General features: G+C 48.7%; 2 protein-coding genes across 2 annotated transcripts in view; one reads left to right on the forward strand and one right to left on the reverse strand.

Annotated features, from left to right (window-relative positions):
* The window catches only part of LOC147008702 (elongation factor 1-alpha 2), a 64,046-nt gene extending 55,838 nt beyond the window's left edge, over window positions 1-8,208 (reverse strand). Inside the window, exons 1-2 of the mRNA XM_085864272.1 lie at window positions 8,059-8,208; window positions 4,528-4,701 (exon numbers count right to left, since the gene is read on the reverse strand). Coding sequence (XP_085720398.1) covers window positions 4,528-4,671 — 144 coding nt within the window. The 5' untranslated portion in view covers window positions 4,672-4,701; window positions 8,059-8,208. The remainder of the gene's footprint in view (window positions 1-4,527; window positions 4,702-8,058) is intronic.
* LOC147008703 (uncharacterized) overlaps window positions 1-20,112 on the forward strand; it is a 71,275-nt gene that overhangs the window by 11,617 nt on the left and 39,546 nt on the right. The gene's annotated exons all lie outside the window — the stretch shown is intronic.

A 20,112-nucleotide genomic window follows, 5' to 3' on the forward strand; every position in this document is an offset into this window, starting at 1 on the left:
GTGACAGTCCAAAGGTCAATGTGTGGTGTGGCCTTTTCCATGATGCTTGGTGGGTCCGTTTTTCTTTGTGGAAGATACAGTGACCTCAACAATTTACATGAACATGTTGAATGGATTCGCCTTCCCACAGATTGAAGTCTTGCAACGCAATATTATTTTTCAACAGGATGGTGCTCCCCTCTATGGGCCTTAGTCATTCGAGCCAATCTGAATGAAAAATATCCAGGTTGCTGGATTGGCCAGGATGGACCAACCACCTGGCCCCCATGATCACTGGACATATTCCCCCTTGACTTTTTTTCTGTGGGGATTTGTCAAAGACGTCTGCAACACCAAAGTGGCAAACCTGCAGGATCTTCGTTCTCGGATCACAGCTGCCTGTGCACTGGTGGACACAAACATGCTGAGTCGAACATAGGAAGAACTCGTGTACCACCTTGATGTCCTGTGCAGGACAAAAGGAGCTCATATTGAAGTGTAGTGAGGGTTTGTACAAAACTTTATGTGTTTCTGTATCATATAAACTAAAGGGTGCCATTGTAGCATCTATGGTTCTAAATATATTAACAACCAAAGTTGTCTGGGTCTTTTGTGAATGCCCTGTACCACCTTTTTTCTCTCCTTGCCTGTCATTGGAAGTCGACATTTGGCAGCTTAACGTCCTCTCTTGGTGAACCTTTGATTTTCACCTCTATTCTTTTGTCTGAAATATTTATTGCCTCTTCCGACAGCCTTTAGCCTTCTTCTTTCAGATTGATTTTTGAATTTTGGTTTTGGCCTTTTCTTTTGCAATATCTTCAACGTCTAGCCACTATTCATCTGGTTTTCTGTCAACTAAGTCCAGCTCTGCAAAACATTTTTTTTTTAACTTGACTGATATTGTTACCCCATGTGCGTGAAGCAAAAAGCAGGTTTAAACAATTGGTTCAGGTCGGTCCATCCTTCTGTCTGTCCATCTGTTTTATCAGTCTCTGATCATCAGTTTACTAGCAGGGTACCCGTCGGAGACGGGCATTGCCACTGAAATGAAAGTATGTGTTTGATGTGGGTGACTCACGTATTCAGTGGAGTCAATTTTGTTATGAGAGGGTCTCTTCAGTCATCTACTGGAGCACATTTTCAAAAACAACATTCCTCGTTTTGTTGTCTGGGGCATGGACATGCAGCCTGCATCTTGATCCAACTCTTGATGCCGCAACATAAAACATCCCATGGGAGAAAACAGTGTACGTAGATCTAGCCCAATGATTTTGAATGGCTGTCCTTGTGCTTTGTTTATTGTCATGGCAAAGCAAGATCGTATGGGAAATTGTAGTCGGCGGAGCTGGAACAGCAGGTCACTGTCTGATGGTATAAGCGGTATCCTTGGAATTAACGCATGTTTTCCTGCTATCAGTTCACCATAAAAATTAAATTAAGCCCCCTTCCAGATCGTAAAATAAATACCTGCCAATTGTCTGGAGGCTATGATGCGATTTGGCACCGCAAATTGGCATCAAAATTTGGCGTTTCTGTCTTATTGTATAGATGATCGAGGAACAACTTATTTCAATCAAATGTTATATTTTGAATACAAATAAGAACATGAATCGGAAGACAAGTTACCGTTCCCCTTACAGTGACAACTCCATCTTCATCTCCCTCTATCTCAGACAACATGGACAAACTTTAACCGCTCATCCAAACTCTCTCTTCCTCATATGTGGCATTTTCAATTGTTACCATGCAACTTGGCTGAGTGTTCGTGCTGTATCTCTATCTCTCTCTCTCTCTCTCTCTCTCTCTCTCTCTCTCTCTCTCTCTCTCTCTCTCTCTCTCTCTCTCTCTCTCTCTCTCTCTCTCTCTCTCTCTCTCTCTCTCTCTCTCTCTCTCTCTCTCTCTCTCTCTCTCTCTCTCTCTCTCTCTCTCTCTCTCTCTCTCTCTCTCTCTCTCTCTCTCTCTCTCTCTCTCTCTCTCTCTCTCTCTCTCTCTCTCTCTCTCTCTCTCTCTCTCTCTCTCTCTCTCTCTCTCTCTCTCTCTCTCTCTCTCTCTCTCTCTCTCTCTCTCTCTCTCTCTCTCTCTCTCTCTCTCTCTCTCTCTCTCTCTCTCTCTCTCTCTCTCTCTCTCTCTCTCTCTCTCTCTCTCTCTCTCTCTCTCTCTCTCTCTCTCTCTCTCTCTCTCTCTCTCTCTCTCTCTCTCTCTCTCTCTCTCTCTCTCTCTCTCTCTCTCTCTCTCTCTCTCTCTCTCTCTCTCTCTCTCTCTCTCTCTCTCTCTCTCTCTCTCTCTCTCTCTCTCTCTCTCTCTCTCTCTCTCTCTCTCTCTCTCTCTCTCTCTCTCTCTCTCTCTCTCTCTCTCTCTCTCTCTCTCTCTCTCTCTCTCTCTCTCTCTCTCTCTCTCTCTCTCTCTCTCTCTCTCTCTCTCTCTCTCTCTCTCTCTCTCTCTCTCTCTCTCTCTCTCTCTCTCTCTCTCTCTCTCTCTCTCTCTCTCTCTCTCTCTCTCTCTCTCTCTCTCTCTCTCTCTCTCTCTCTCTCTCTCTCTCTCTCTCTCTCTCTCTCTCTCTCTCTCTCTCTCTCTCTCTCTCTCTCTCTCTCTCTCTCTCTCTCTCTCTCTCTCTCTCTCTCTCTCTCTCTCTCTCTCTCTCTCTCTCTCTCTCTCTCTCTCTCTCTTGCAATCCCTGGTGCTCCTGCTTCTCCAATTCTTGCATTTTAGTCTCTCATAATAATTAAAACATCTCCTTGAGGTATATATTCTACCAGTTCCTACACCTTTCCATAAAACTTCTCCACATTTCCTTCATCTGCTACAGAAGTTGAAGCAAATATCTGAATGATGGTGATGCTCACTGTATATCCTTCCATCTTCACCGATATTAACCTATCATTGATTGGGCTGTATCTCAGTACTGACACTGCCATATTATTATTGCAAATCACTCCCACTCCATTTTCTTTTGCAGATTTTGTAGCCATAAATGAACACTACCATCATCAGGTAGAATGAACACTGCCATAATCATCAGATAACTGCCCAAAACCAATCCATATAAGTTCATTAATCCCCAAAATTTCAGTTATTGTCCTCTCCATCTCTCTCTTTATTACCTCTTACTTTCCCTGATCCATTGATCATACATTCCATGTTCCAATTTTGTGAACGTTTGAGAAGCTAGAGTTCGATAAGTTCTGGTGAACTCAGCAACTGGATTTCCTTGCGAGTTTGATCCAGTGCCATCCTTATGGCCAGTCGAGCTCATCAAAACACTTTGCTCTTCCCCAGTGGCCATTTGGGTGCTTTCAAACTTGAGGGGAAGGTGCTCATCATCCAGTACCACTGCTTTATCTCTTGGAATTTTGATCCTGATTGTTTTCTTGGCATGTACAGAAATGGTTTGCCATTGCCTTCTTCCAGGCAGTGTCTATACTAGAAGGGTGAACATAACCATTGTTCTCCATAAGAGAATCCCCTGCTTGCATCAATGCCTTTCAGCCATTACTGGAGATATGTGCCAGCCACCTGTATGGCCATCCACCACTCGCTCCCGTGGCTTCAGGAATAGTGGGGCAACTTAGCATAACAATAGTGCATTTTGTGAGGAAAGCACCAAATTTGGCACACTAGTAGCCTATCATATTATGAACAGATTTGGATATTGGGCCATCTTAAAATTTTTGATGGCAGTGGAAAATGGCTGCCACAGCCATCAGCGGCTGAATTTGAGATGCCCCAATATCCAAATCTGTTCATAATATGATAGGCTACTAGTGTGCCAAATCTGTTGCTTTCCTCACAAAATGCACAGTTGTTATGCTATATTTAGCTAAGTTGCCCCACTAGTAACCCTGATTGGGAGGTAAAATGGGGGTAGTACACCTTGCTCAAGGGTCGCCTATGGTTTAACAAATGCAAAAGCCACCTCCTTAAAGGAGGATTGCTACCATTATCCTGTTAAGCCCTTAACCTCTGGTTTCAAAATTTGATCCGCAAGGCAGTGGTGGATTTGGATTCACAGCTTCCTCCTCTTCGATAAGATACCTTCCAAGGCTAACAAGCCCCACCTACCCAAAGCAACTGGTTTTAAGGTGCCAGTGATTCACTTTTCACCTCCACACCCATTAGTGAAAAACTACCACGCCACAAGAATGCCAATTCAAGGTTAGACTGTCAGAGGCTGTTTGAGATGCTGAGCCATTGGAGTATTTTATACACCTTGAGAGCTTATTCTCAATGTCACTCTGCGGCAAACAGCCCAGGGTCTGTTATACTGCAGAGTGGCATTGAGGATAATCACTCAAAGGAGGATAAAGAGGAAGAAAACAGGAAAGAAGGAAGAAAAGAGGTTCAGAGAGAAGGGGAATGCACGATATCAGCCATTTTGCATAACGTCAATGCATAAATGGATCCTAAACATTCCGATTCTGTATATGTTCTACCAAAGGAGAGAAGACACTGGAAGGAAGGCCTACGAGTAAAGATAAGCAACAACGAAGTTCAGTAAATGAAGAAAAAGTAATATTGTGGGGGCTTTTCATCCACAACAGCCTTTCTGACCTCTGCAGCCTCCTTCTCAAATTTTTCGATTATTCGCTTGTCAATTCCACCACATTTGTAGATCAGGTGTCCAGTAGTTGTAGACTTCCCAGAATCCACGTGGCCGATTACGACGACGTTGATGTGAATCTTCTCCTTCCCCATTTTCCTGGCTCTGATTTCACCAAAATGTTACTGTGTAAACAGTCATTGAAATATCCATGTTAATGCAAACATCGTAATCAAAGTAATACAGCCAATAATAATCAACATCGTTATCCTTACCATACCAGAATCAATCGGTTCTTTTGTTTTAAGCCCAACCTGGTGGGTCTTTGCGCCAACAGACGTTCATAATGCCCAGTCACTGCGCTGTTGGGATTTGATGCATAATAGTCAGTGAGAGGACAAGATAATAGGGACCCCTTAAGGACATTTGTAATTACAACCCTCCCTTGTCGAGATAGACAGTGTCTTTCAACGCCTTTCAACCGACATGATCGCACCCAGGAGTCTTTAGACCCAAAATTAAATATCATGAAAGGGCCCAACGGTGTACACTGGGGTAATTTTTCAACAGTCTCAAATTCCTTGGTGTCCATAATCATAAAAACACCGCATTTCCCTGTTCATACAATGAATGCCCTTTCCATGGGAAAGGTGGAGGGCCATCCTCTGATCACAATACAATGGCACCTTTTATTCTCAACATTACCCATCTGATGTCCAAAATGCTGTTTCCCATTCTTTCCCGTACCAAGTGCACCTGTGTGTATTTTTTAAACACCGATCTAAGCCTCACGGAGGACCTTGCATCCTATGCAGGACAAGGAACTTAGGAGGCATCGGAGTATACTTTACCTGAATTACAAGAGCATTAGGAAACAAAGGGCATGGAATTTGAACCTGGGGATCCCAGCATTATGAGATCCCAGCGTTGCGAGCTCTGTGCTCAGAAGAGCGCACCGAACAAGCCGATCCTATTGCAGGAAAGTGTATAAATTGTGGTGAAAGCAAAAGACTTAATCGAAACTATTTCTACAAAGTCTGTAATCTGGTTGCATAAAGCATTCATAAGGAAAGATTTGAGGATTCACTTAAATATTTTAAGTTTCCCCTTTCAAGGACATCCTTAATTTGAGGATCGTTACATATTTGAATATTCCTTAAGTTTTTCCTTAAAACCTTTCTGAAACTCAACGGAGTCCCCCCACCCCCTCCCCCAATCCTTAAATTCTAACCTTTGAGTTTCCAAATGGAGCTCTTCATGGAAACTGGTCATGAGGAGAAGAGGACAATTATCACCACCCAAGACATCGCGAACGTGTTTGTAGAGACTACCTCGACCCACTTGAAATCTGTCATAATGTTACCCTCATCAAATGCACGTACTAAGGAATAGCTGGAATTATACGAAGGATCTTTTATCGTCCAGGAGCTATTTCCACAACAATATGTTTCAAATAATTTATTTATAAACTCCATTAAACTGACAATCCCATGGTATTTAACACGTGATATCCAGGCCGATGTAAAGGTGTGCTGTGGTGCAGGTACTGCAGGTACAGCTGAATGAGTTGTTTGTGCATGCTGCTAGTGTAGTGGTGCAGTACTTTCATGGTGAAAACATTTATTACTTCGTGTTCAGGTTATTTGGATACCAATTAAATTGATAACGATGGTGACCCCAGGAAGAAAAAAAAGGTCAACTGCGACACTGCGTACGTAATAAATAGATTGAATGCGGCATGTTACTCGGTCCCTAACTCGTCAATCCTATGTCGTAGAGAGACATGTTGGGCCTCGTTCGACTCAGGGGAGTCCCGGTTTACCCTGTCGACTTGAGTCTTACCCAAATTGAGGGATTCCGAACAATTATATACTATTTATAGTTATAGTGTTGTCATTAAACATAAAAGTACTTCATCAATACACGCCATACAACTATACAATGTATTGTGTCTCTTGTGCTTGAGAAAAACCTTCACTCGTGCTTCTCTCTCTCTTTCTGAAGCCAGTTTGCAAAGCGCTTCGCCGCCATCTTGCTTTCGGACACCTCTTCCTCTCTCTCTCTAATCGAATTTGTTTCCTCGCATAGCAACGGCTTCTAAGGATTTCTCAACCCTAAATCCTTACTTGAGGATATCCTAAGCGTTGTTTATGCACCAGCAAGAAAATCCTTCGATAAAGAAGCGCAGCATACCTTAAGGAAAATCTTTCCTGAAGGATGAGGGAATTTTATGCAACCGGGTCTATGCCTGGTGTTGACCTAAAGGTTAGGGTGGTGGGCTTGGGATCCTCAGGTCCTGAATTAAAATCCTGCTTGGCTGTTGAATTAATACCAGGTGGGGTTGACTCAGCCTGTCATCCTTCCGAGGTCGGCAAAATGAGTGCCAGCTTGCTGGTGCCCTGTGTCGGAGTGGCGACCCATCCAGGATTGTGCCCAATAGCCAAGGAGACTGCTTAGACATCACCAACACTCTGCCCAGAGTACGGTCCCAATGGATGGGTCTGTGCCCTTGGATCACGTGTTACATGAAATGCAATGCTCATTTGGGCGGGACTTGGGATCCCAACCAGGGGTCGTACAATCTCAAGGCAAATGCCACACAAACCAAGCAGGTCACACAACTTTCTATTATTAGACAACTGATTTTAAAACTTTCAGCTTTGTGTTTTCAAAACATATCAAAATATGAAGAGGAATTTAAATCGGGATTATGAGGTGAGAATGGCTTGAACGATCGATGGTTTGAAAAAAGAATGAAAGAAAAGTATATCGAGACATGATCATAAGGTCACACGGGTTAAGGAGAAGCGTGAGTAAGTAATTAATGAATCAGTTTTACTGTGTCCAGAGTATATAAGGTAAAATAAAAGATGGATGTTTATTGCAGAAAGACGACAAGTGGGAAAGGGGGAGGCGACCCATTTGATTGGCATTGCCATCTGTCCCAAGATTTCATTCCAGGGTCTGATTTAGAACACTTCACACTGCTGCCTGGAATGCTGGAGAATTGTTTGTGTTGGACTAACCAGATAGTATGAAGACATGCTTCGGGATAACTTTTCTCCCAGACAAAAGGACGAAGACGCATTGCTTTATTTTGCAAAATTATTTGAAGGTGGTAAGGAGTATAAATCGAGCTCTTTCAGGCTCAGATGAATCCCTTTTCTTCGAAAACTGCTCGTTACGCAGTAGTCAAGCACGATCGTAAACGTCATTATCACGTATGACGTAGCAACTAGCACAACACGTTAATTATGTTGCAACATACTTTCGTCACACACGTTAATTACTGGTTATATGCATTATTTAAAGCAATGTGACGTCATACGTTGCGTTAATAATAATGTTATGAATTTATGATATATCTATTATCGATATGACCTTGCATTACATAACATATATATTTATATATTATATTAATGATTTATAATATAATTTCAAATATAACTTTATATAATTATCATTATTTATTTTGAAATAAATAATAATTATATATATATGGATATAAATATAGTCACAGTACATACATATACAAAGCGTACCTGGCTGACTGCGTGGAGTGCGTTGGCCGACTAGGCGGTGTGCACCACGCGAGAGGAGCACGAGGTGATGCGTCCGACCCTTAATACGAGGCCCCGCGTGCGCGCTAAATCAGGCGTCACTATTTCGGGCACCACGTGGTGCGCCAAACATGGCAGGGAGGATCAGTGGGGGAGCTCGAGGAAGTGTAGACCCATGTGGTGTGGCCCTCACACTGTGTTGAAAATCAAACCCACAACTAAAGAGTGAGCTGATAATGCAAAATGTACTCATTGCATCCATGATAGACCATTGTGATAACAGCAATACACCTGGGCTGAACCATACTCTTATGACAGCAATTGAGTTGGTTTGGAGGGTTCCAATGTATACCAGTCACGTGGGATGGTGTTTGTGTCGAGTTACAAGAAAACGAATATTAAAATGTCCTCATTGGATGCACGAAATAAAACGTTCATCAAAAATTGCAAGAAGCTACATGCACATGTGCATGTATGTATATATATATATATATATATATATATATATATATATATATATATATATATATATATATATATATATATATATATATATATATATATATAATTACACACATGTCAAAACGTGTGAAGTGTGATGAGCACTTCCCCGATCTACATTGGACATAGTCCCACACCAAAGCGTCACCTCCAATCCAGAGGCCTTGGCCCATGACTGTCAAACAGACAAAGATTACCTGGTCGCCATCAGTTAACCATCAAATGGAGCTGCCCATCTGGATTTCAGGGTTGTTGGCCCAAATGAGGACAACATACTGAAATATCCAACCAATGATGACCACATTCATCGTTTATACATCAGACGCACCTCCAGACTGTTATGGTGAGCATCGCCGCGGATTATGTCTCACATGGTAAAACCGCATAATCTGCAAAGAACAACCATCCGTCTGCCACCCAGATGATTGTTCCAGCTAATGCAAACTATTCAACCAGAAGACACATGATGCGATTGGCAGGTTAGTATGTATGTATATATATATATATATATATATATATATATATATATATATATATATATATATATATATATATATATATATATATTTTTTTTTTTTTTTTTTTTTTTTTTTTTTTTTTAATATATATATATTTTTTTAATGAAGATATACAGTATACATATATATATATATATATATATATATATATATATATATACATATATATATATATATATATATATGTATATATATATATATGTAGATATACAGTATATATATATATATATATATATATATATATATATATATATATATATATATATATATATATATATATATATATATATATATGCAGATGTACAGTGTGTGTGTATATATATATATATATATATATATATATATATATATATATATATATATATATATATATATATATATATATATATATATATATATATAATGTTTGAGTGCTTGTGTCAGTCTCTGCCATCACTCATCTAAATCATCATGTGTCCGAAATGATAATTCAACAACTTATTGTTCTAGAATGTAGTCCTCAACCGCAATAACTCACAGCAGTTTCATTATCTCCACCAACGAAGGTGAAGGAGGTTATGTTATCACCCCTCTCTATATATTGTTGTGGTTGACGAAATTCGCAAACCACCATTCAGGTCCCGTAGGTGAGATATCTCTGTAAGTATATGTGTAGTTAGCCCAAACCCGTTGTTTAGAGGGAATAAATGTCATTCATTCGGGCTGCGACCCTTTTAGATAGCCGTTTTTCTTTTACTATCTTTATTTTGGACCAACCGCCATTACTACCACCACAACCACCACCAACCGCATCTCGACAACCACAGCCACCTTCTCCAGAACCGCCATCACAACATCCACCTTCTCCACAACCGCTTTCACACACCAACCACCAACCGCAACGCCGCTTCACAACAACAGCAACGCCAACAGCCACGACCTTTACCGTCACAACTCGCCCTCGCAACCATCGCATCACCGCCATTCCCGCGCCGCTTGTGGGCACCGATACTGGACTCGTACAGGGCGCGCACCGAGCAGCGGGTGCAAAAACACCAGCCTTTCCGAGAAATCGGATCAAGAATGATTCACGCCCACTTCTGTTCCGTCCTATCAGCAAGCGTGGGGCGATTTGGCCCCGCCTCCAGGCACGTCGGAGTATAATCGCTATATGCAGATTCACGGATCAAGAATGATTCACGCCCAATTTTCCTCCGTCCAATGGGGGAGCGTGGCTCCGCCCCCGAGCCGTTCCTGATCCAAAAATCTGCATATGATTTCTCCTGTCGGACTATAAAGCGCCGAGCGCGGGGCGAATTTGGGAGAGTTGAAAAGAAAAAAGAGTTGGAGAGTTGTGGCGGCGGCGAAATCAGTCGAGAGAGTGTCTGTCGGGGTCCGGAGAGGCTGGAGAAGCCAAGAAGCTTTGTGGAGGTCTGCGCTCGTGTCAGAGTCGGGGAGCTGCGGAAAGGGGAGGCCGGGAACGCGGTCGAGGTCGCAGTGGCGTCGCTCGTCGCGGGACCCAAGCCAGCCAGATATCCTCTTTCCCCCGAGCATCAACAACCCCCCCTGTTTCCCCCCGCGCTGAGATAGTGTGAGAAGGGGACCCCGTTCCTACCCCATTCCAGGCAGTGCCAGCGAGGCCCGCGGAGTCGGGGCACCGCCGCCATTTTGCGGCTCATCACCAGACGGGTAGGCTCGACGCGGTCTCGGCCCCAGGCCCGTCTGCCCCCTTATCGTTGAGGGTGGCCCCTTTTTCTTTTGCTTTGGAGTATATGTGTTGTCGGCGCCGTCTGTGAAGTAAAACTGTGTAAGTGTTGCCGTGTGCTCGCGTAGTCGGTAGTAGATCTGCATTGTGTTTCTCTTTTACATTTGCTTTTGGTGCGTAATTGTTGTTTCTTCTTTTGTTACATTTGCTTTTGGTGCATAATTGTGGTAATTGTATATGTGTGCTTTCCGTTTGCCGCGGAATAAATGTACTTTATGTTGAACTGTTTCTCCCGTTTCGCTTCGTCTTTTCTCTAATTGAATCTCCATCTTACTTGTTGTAAAGGGTTGGTCGTGGGCTAAATACGCCCGATAATTAATCGGAACCGTCGAGGTTGACGATGACACCGCTCGGTTATCCCGATAGTACGGAACGGGTCGCTTAAAGTGGCCCGTGTCCGAAGTCGACCTGCGGCGAGGTGCGATCGCCCGGTCTACCCTCCGTGTGGGTACTTAGGTAGGTCGAATTTGGCGAACAACCCTATCCCACGCGGGGGGCCGATTGGCACGATCGTGGTGAGGCCGAAAGGCCCACCCGTGACTAGTTCCCGGCGTTAGTCCGAGAGGGTCACGACGGGATTGTCCGTCCGGTGGGCGACGTGCCGTGATTCGAGTTACGTGGCCGCTCGCACGCCGGCGGGCGCGAATCTGCAACACTGGTGTCAGGAGTGGGACACAAACCCATCCCCCTCCTCGCAGCACTGGTGTCGGAGAGCGGGAAAACGGGCTCTCCTGTCTTCAGCTAAATTCACGGGAATCGGTCCAGGGGTGAGAGGAGCGACCCCCGATTCCCTCCAAATTACGAGCGATTCAAATTAAAATTTTACGAGAAATAAGATGGCGTCTCAAGGCGAGCGGGAGCCGGAGGTATTAGAAATGGATTTAGAATGTGTAGAATCCATGGTCCAGGATGAAAACCCCGTGCAGGAAATGTTGGTTGTGCAGGAACACGAACTCCCGCAACTGAACCCAGAGCCCGAAATAGGTGCGGCGTCGGCCGCGGTGTATGACACCTCCCCTCCCCCTCTCCAGCAAAACCCTTCCCCGATCCCTGCCGAAACGGCTCACCCAAACGCACCTGACATGACCCAGCTATTCACCATGCTGGCAAAGATGAATGCGGATGCGCAACAAATGAATGCGGAAATGAGAACGAAAATGGATACAAACACAAACGAAATAAAAGGCATGAACGAAAATATGGAAACAAACGCACTCAAAATGAAGGAAGAAATGAAAGAGCTGCGGGGTGAGATGCAGAACATGGGCCGAAGCCTGCAGGCGGGCATGAAGGCAGTGACCAGGGAGCTTAAAATGGCGACGCCACGTGTGGGGGCGAACGAGCTGAGAGGGAGTGCAACGGCTGTCGGGCCCGCGGTGGAGTCTGGTAAGGAGAAAATAATTCGGGGGACGTGTTGGGCGAGAAGAGTGACGGTGACCGAGAGGGAAAAACTAATTGGGGTGACAGAGACGTGCACGAGGGAGATAACAAGGGAAGAGACAGAAATAATAGTTGAGACAAGGGAGGTAAAGGGTAAAGAGGTGACTGAGTTGGCAGAGACACGGGAGATGGGAACGATAGAGGGAAGACTACACGATGAAGACGGGGTAAGTGACGCACACACACACGGAGGTAGTGGAGGATAATGGGGGTGAGCTCGCGGACTGGGTAGAGACCCGGTGCGAGCAGTTGGATGGCCTCCTCCAGGAACGAGGGGAGGGAGTATGCCCCCTTGAAGCGAGTCACGACCAGGTGGGTTCGGTCGTGTCGAGCGAGTTCGGGGGGAGGAGTGCTGCGAACGGGTGCACGGAAAGAAAATTGGGGGGTATAGAGGCCCCGGAGACCCTTGTGGAGACACGAATCCCCAGTGTGGTTGTCCCGGTGTGTGTGGTGTCGAGGTGTGTGTTCACGAGTGTGGCGAAATGCGTGCTGCAACGCACGCATAGCGCGGGTGCAAGGGCGTGTGTGAGAGCGACCGGGTGGGTGACAAAGACCCCGTGTGTGAAAGCGACCCCGTGTGTGAGTGGTGTGGTGGTAAGTGTGCAGAAGGGCGTGCTTCCCAGCACGCTGTGTGTGGATGAGGCACCGCGAGCGAGTTCCCCCGCGTGTGTGAGTAGTATGGTTTGTGTGAGGGAAATGGCACGAGTGAGTGAAAGGCCGCGAGTGAGTGGAGCCACGTGTGCAAGGGTAATGGCATGCGTGAGTGAGCGGCCGAGTGTGAGAGAGACAGCGTGTGCAAGGTCGCTGTGTGTGAGGGAGATGTCGGTGAGCATGTGTGAACATGCAGCCGCGTCTCCCGGGGCGAATGTAATGGAGTGGAGTGTGAGCGTCGTAACACGCAGGTGTGCGTGGGTGGAATGGCCACGACAACGGCGACAGAGGGACAAAAGCCGAGTAGCGGCTGTAGCTGTTTCGGGGACCGTGCCAGGTTCGCCCAGCAGCGAGCGCGTGGTCCGTGCTGTGCAACGCACGAGGCCCCCACGTGCTCGCTTGCGAGAGTGAAGTCCCGGTCCGGAAACGAGCGCGGTGAATGTTGCCGATCCCGCGACGGACAAAGTTTAGGCAGGTAAACGAATTTGGACCGGACAGGTTCTCCACGCGGGCGTGTGTGTGTGTGTGTGTGTGTGTGTGTGTGTGTGTGTGTGTGTGTGTGTGTGTGTGTGTGTGTGTGTGTGTGTGTGTGTGTGTGTGTGTGTGTGTGTGTGTGTTAAGCTCCAACGGGCAAAGCACATGTGTTCGCGTGGGGAACCCCTCGAGATGTGGGGCTTGTGTTTTTTTTTATGCGCACGGTGACGTCATGGCTGCACGTGGGGTTGGAATCCAGCAGGAGGGGGTATCCCTGCCGGATGGTACCGTCCAAGGAGGGACGAGGTATACGTGCAGCTGCATGACGTCACGGGCAGGTGCAAAGTGCGTAAGCTGTGAGTTGCCGCGCTGGTGCTGCGCATGTAAAAAAAAAAAAAAAAAAAAGCAAGCCTCACTTTCGGGTGCACAGGATTCCCGGGCAAGGGGTGGAAGACCCCCTTACCCGGGGCACAGGATGGAAACTAGTTAGGGGGAAGGGTTAGCTTAGCTAGACCGACTTCATGGGGCAGGAGTAAGTCTTCATGGAGTCCGTGGAATGGATGAGTTAGAGGGATTGTAGCGAGATTTAGGTTGGGAAAATGGAGTATGGGATTATTTTGGAGACAGAGACAGACTTTGGATGTGTAGTGGGGACGTAGCTTAGCGACGTAGGTTAAATGGAACGTGCTATAGTTTAAGGGACGACGTGGGAGCACGAGTTAGTTAGGGGATGCAGATAGAAGGATGGCAGAGTTCAGCGGTGTGTGTGTTGAAGAGTTGTGAGGTGAGTACATGATGAGTGAGTGAGGCCAGCGGGTCTGTGTGAATGGAGCGAATGGGGAATGCATGGTGCGATGAGTGATTGGGGGGAGGAGTGACTCCCGCCCAAGGGACCCCGGGGTCAGTGTAGAGTGAGTTAGGGGGTTAGTAAAATTGAAAAATGGAGGTCGTTTTGCTGTTGGTGGGAGTGTAGGCTCGAAACCCGTTTGGAGGGGTGCAGGAGCCCTGTTGACGGGCTGGGAGCGTGGCTGCGAAAGGTGAGTATTGCTGAGTGGGTAGCCCGGGCACCAGGCTAGTCGGCCGTGGTAGGCCAAGGGCCCATGGGGGGCCGGGATAGCGTAGTGGGCATGGGTGCGCCCGCTTGGTGCGGGGGCCCGGGGCGCCGTTAGCCGCGTGGGCAGTGTTGTGGGCACGGGTGACCCTCGGAAAGGGGCCTGGGAAGCCAGCCTGCCAGGTGTGCGTTTCAGGGGAGGTGCCATGGGGGGCACTCCCCGGTGTTTAGGGAGCTGGAAGGCTCGGAGGCAGTGTAGTGCCCGGGGGTGCCATAGCGGGAGATTCGGCAGAGGGTCGTGCCTGCCAAAGGGAGCCACGCGTCCCTTCCATGAGACCGTGTGAGGGCACGGAAAGAAAATTGCGGGGCGAGGCCCGAACTTGTGAGGACACCAACACAGGCGACGGGAATCTGGGTTGTTAGAACCAATAGTTTAAGCGAGAGGCACTTGTTGGAAGCCCCGGGGTAGTTTAACAGGTTAATGGTTAGGGTAGATTAGGAAGTGTACCCCTCCGCACCATCCATCCCCTCGCTCTCGTTGTGGGCTGCTGGACCCACTTTGGGTTAGATCGCTGAAGTCTGGGGAGGCCATTCAGAGGCTTCGTTGGGCCTCGACACAGGACGCTAGCTCTCCCTTGTTCCCCTCCGGGAAGGGAACGTAGGGGTTGGGAGTAGGCTAGGTGACAGGATAGGTTAGCCGTACAAGGACAGTATAGGGGTTAGGGGAGGATTTATAGTGGGGAAGTAAAAATTAAAAAAATAAGTTGGGCTAAATTGGGGTTCGACAAATTAAGGGAGTGGGTATAGACAGTGACAGGCAAAGGCGATAGGTTGGGAGGGAGACCGTAGAGTAGGTCCGAGCCCTCCTTCCGAGTGGCCAGCACCACCGCACTCCCTCCACCAACCTCCACTGAACGGCGAAGGCTGGCCAGCTTCATCGGCAGCTGTTGTTTTGCTGCAAGGCCTGTGCCGCCTGGATCGGCTGCAGCTGCTGTGCTGCAAGGCCTGTACCGGCCGGATCGTCTGCAGCTGTTTTCTGCAAGGCCTGTGCTGGCCAGTTCGTCTGCCGGCTGTGTTTGCCTGCAGCGGCCTTCTTCTGCGGGCTGTGTTTGCCTGCTACCTTTGCCATGCCATGCCCACTGCCCCTGTTCACCAGGCCTGTTCAATTTTGCTTTGCCCCCCTGTTCATTGCCCTGTGCGCCAGGATCAGAAAGCAACAGTTTGCAAGCTGCGAGAACTGCCCTGTTGGCAGCTACAACACGGGCCTGCAGTGGCGGCCCGTGCACCGTGTTTGCGTCCATCCATTCATCCATCCATTCGTTGTGTTCATTGCGTGTGCCACTTGAGCTGGCACGGAGACTGCATTTGTGCAGCCCATGCACCGTTGTGGTTCACTGCGTTCAGTTCAAAAGGGAAGGCCTTGGACTGTGTGTGAGCAGCCGGCCACATTCCCTGTCACCTGCATTGTTTGAGCCAGAGACTGCATGCGAGCAGCCTGGCTCCCTGCTAACTGCTTTCTTTTTGCAGAGTTCATTGATCCTGGGCCATGGTTTAGTGTAAAATTTGTAAGTTAAGGTTAAGATGTACTGTACATATGAGTGCGCCCCCGGCATGTCTGTCTTAGCGCCGGAAATTTTATTTAAGTCGTCCGTGTGAGTGGGTTTGTTTAGGTAGTTACTCAGCCCTCAGGTTATTTATTTTGGGGACACGAATACCATGAATGTCGCACTCAGGGATCCGTCGGTAAAATGTACTAGGGGAAAACTACACATGATGGCACACGAAAATTTGATGACTCGGGACGAGTCTGTAAAAAGGGGAGGGGGTAGTGTTGTGGTTGACGGAATTCGCAAACCACCATTCAGGTCCCGTAGGTGAGATATCTCTGTAAGTATATGTGTAGTTAGCCCAAACCCGTTGTTTAGAGGGAATAAATGTCATTCATTCGGGCTGCGACCCTTTTAGATAGCCGTTTTTCTTTTACTATCTTTATTTTGGACCAACCGCCATTACTACCACCACAACCACCACCAACCGCATCTCGACAACCACAGCCACCTTCTCCAGAACCGCCATCACAACATCCACCTTCTCCACAACCGCTTTCACACACCAACCACCAACCGCAACGCCGCTTCACAACAACAGCAACGCCAACAGCCACGACCTTTACCGTCACAACTCGCCCTCGCAACCATCGCATCACCGCCATTCCCGCGCCGCTTGTGGGCACCGATACTGGACTCGTACAGGGCGCGCACCGAGCAGCGGGTGCAAAAACACCAGCCTTTCCGAGAAATCGGATCAAGAATGATTCACGCCCACTTCTGTTCCGTCCTATCAGCAAGCGTGGGGCGATTTGGCCCCGCCTCCAGGCACGTCGGAGTATAATCGCTATATGCAGATTCACGGATCAAGAATGATTCACGCCCAATTTTCCTCCGTCCAATGGGGGAGCGTGGCTCCGCCCCCGAGCCGTTCCTGATCCAAAAATCTGCATATGATTTCTCCTGTCGGACTATAAAGCGCCGAGCGCGGGGCGAATTTGGGAGAGTTGAAAAGAAAAAAGAGTTGGAGAGTTGTGGCGGCGGCGAAATCAGTCGAGAGAGTGTCTGTCGGGGTCCGGAGAGGCTGGAGAAGCCAAGAAGCTTTGTGGAGGTCTGCGCTCGTGTCAGAGTCGGGGAGCTGCGGAAAGGGGAGGCCGGGAACGCGGTCGAGGTCGCAGTGGCGTCGCTCGTCGCGGGACCCAAGCCAGCCAGATATCCTCTTTCCCCCGAGCATCAACAACCCCCCCTGTTTCCCCCCGCGCTGAGATAGTGTGAGAAGGGGACCCCGTTCCTACCCCATTCCAGGCAGTGCCAGCGAGGCCCGCGGAGTCGGGGCACCGCCGCCATTTTGCGGCTCATCACCAGACGGGTAGGCTCGACGCGGTCTCGGCCCCAGGCCCGTCTGCCCCCTTATCGTTGAGGGTGGCCCCTTTTTCTTTTGCTTTGGAGTATATGTGTTGTCGGCGCCGTCTGTGAAGTAAAACTGTGTAAGTGTTGCCGTGTGCTCGCGTAGTCGGTAGTAGATCTGCATTGTGTTTCTCTTTTACATTTGCTTTTGGTGCGTAATTGTTGTTTCTTCTTTTGTTACATTTGCTTTTGGTGCATAATTGTGGTAATTGTATATGTGTGCTTTCCGTTTGCCGCGGAATAAATGTACTTTATGTTGAACTGTTTCTCCCGTTTCGCTTCGTCTTTTCTCTAATTGAATCTCCATCTTACTTGTTGTAAAGGGTTGGTCGTGGGCTAAATACGCCCGATAATTAATCGGAACCGTCGAGGTTGACGATGACACCGCTCGGTTATCCCGATAGTACGGAACGGGTCGCTTAAAGTGGCCCGTGTCCGAAGTCGACCTGCGGCGAGGTGCGATCGCCCGGTCTACCCTCCGTGTGGGTACTTAGGTAGGTCGAATTTGGCGAACAACCCTATCCCACGCGGGGGGCCGATTGGCACGATCGTGGTGAGGCCGAAAGGCCCACCCGTGACTAGTTCCCGGCGTTAGTCCGAGAGGGTCACGACGGGATTGTCCGTCCGGTGGGCGACGTGCCGTGATTCGAGTTACGTGGCCGCTCGCACGCCGGCGGGCGCGAATCTGCAACACTGGTGTCAGGAGTGGGACACAAACCCATCCCCCTCCTCGCAGCACTGGTGTCGGAGAGCGGGAAAACGGGCTCTCCTGTCTTCAGCTAAATTCACGGGAATCGGTCCAGGGGTGAGAGGAGCGACCCCCGATTCCCTCCAAATTACGAGCGATTCAAATTAAAATTTTACGAGAAATAAGATGGCGTCTCAAGGCGAGCGGGAGCCGGAGGTATTAGAAATGGATTTAGAATGTGTAGAATCCATGGTCCAGGATGAAAACCCCGTGCAGGAAATGTTGGTTGTGCAGGAACACGAACTCCCGCAACTGAACCCAGAGCCCGAAATAGGTGCGGCGTCGGCCGCGGTTTATGACCCCTCCCCCCCCCTCTCCAGCAAAACCCTTCCCCGATCCCTGCCGAAACGGCTCACCCAAACGCACCTGACATGACCCAGCTATTCACCATGCTGGCAAAGATGAATGCGGATGCGCAACAAATGAATGCGGAAATGAGAACGAAAATGGATACAAACACAAACGAAATAAAAGGCATGAACGAAAATATGGAAACAAACGCACTCAAAATGAAGGAAGAAATGAAAGAGCTGCGGGGTGAGATGCAGAACATGGGCCGAAGCCTGCAGGCGGGCATGAAGGCAGTGACCAGGGAGCTTAAAATCGCGCCGCCACGCGTGGGGACCAACGCGCTGAGAGGGAGTGCAACGGCTGTCGGGCCCGCGGTGGAGTCTGGTAAGGAGAAAATAATTCGGGGGACGTGTTGGGCGAGAAGAGTGACGGTGACCGAGAGGGAAAAACTAATTGGGGTGACAGAGACGTGCACGAGGGAGATAACAAGGGAAGAGACAGAAATAATAGTTGAGACAAGGGAGGTAAAGGGTAAAGAGGTGACTGAGTTGGCAGAGACACGGGAGATGGGAACGATAGAGGGAAGACTACACGATGAAGACGGGGTAAGTGACGCACACACACACGGAGGTAGTGGAGGATAATGGGGGTGAGCTCGCGGACTGGGTAGAGACCCGGTGCGAGCAGTTGGATGGCCTCCTCCAGGAACGAGGGGAGGGAGTATGCCCCCTTGAAGCGAGTCACGACCAGGTGGGTTCGGTCGTGTCGAGCGAGTTCGGGGGGAGGAGTGCTGCGAACGGGTGCACGGAAAGAAAATTGGGGGGTATAGAGGCCCCGGAGACCCTTGTGGAGACACGAATCCCCAGTGTGGTTGTCCCGGTGTGTGTGGTGTCGAGGTGTGTGTTCACGAGTGTGGCGAAATGCGTGCTGCAACGCACGCATAGCGCGGGTGCAAGGGCGTGTGTGAGAGCGACCGGGTGGGTGACAAAGACCCCGTGTGTGAAAGCGACCCCGTGTGTGAGTGGTGTGGTGGTAAGTGTGCAGAAGGGCGTGCTTCCCAGCACGCTGTGTGTGGATGAGGCACCGCGAGCGAGTTCCCCCGCGTGTGTGAGTAGTATGGTTTGTGTGAGGGAAATGGCACGAGTGAGTGAAAGGCCGCGAGTGAGTGGAGCCACGTGTGCAAGGGTAATGGCATGCGTGAGTGAGCGGCCGAGTGTGAGAGAGACAGCGTGTGCAAGGTCGCTGTGTGTGAGGGAGATGTCGGTGAGCATGTGTGAACATGCAGCCGCGTCTCCCGGGGCGAATGTAATGGAGTGGAGTGTGAGCGTCGTAACACGCAGGTGTGCGTGGGTGGAATGGCCACGACAACGGCGACAGAGGGACAAAAGCCGAGTAGCGGCTGTAGCTGTTTCGGGGACCGTGCCAGGTTCGCCCAGCAGCGAGCGCGTGGTCCGTGCTGTGCAACGCACGAGGCCCCCACGTGCTCGCTTGCGAGAGTGAAGTCCCGGTCCGGAAACGAGCGCGGTGAATGTTGCCGATCCCGCGACGGACAAAGTTTAGGCAGGTAAACGAATTTGGACCGGACAGGTTCTCCACGCGGGCGTGTGTGTGTGTGTGTGTGTGTGTGTGTGTGTGTGTGTGTGTGTGTGTGTGTGTGTGTGTGT

The sequence above is a fragment of the Eptatretus burgeri genome, chromosome 18 (assembly GCF_056783735.1).
Source record: "Eptatretus burgeri isolate ZD-2024b chromosome 18, Ebu_testis_v1, whole genome shotgun sequence".
Lineage (NCBI taxonomy): Eukaryota > Metazoa > Chordata > Myxini > Myxiniformes > Myxinidae > Eptatretus > Eptatretus burgeri.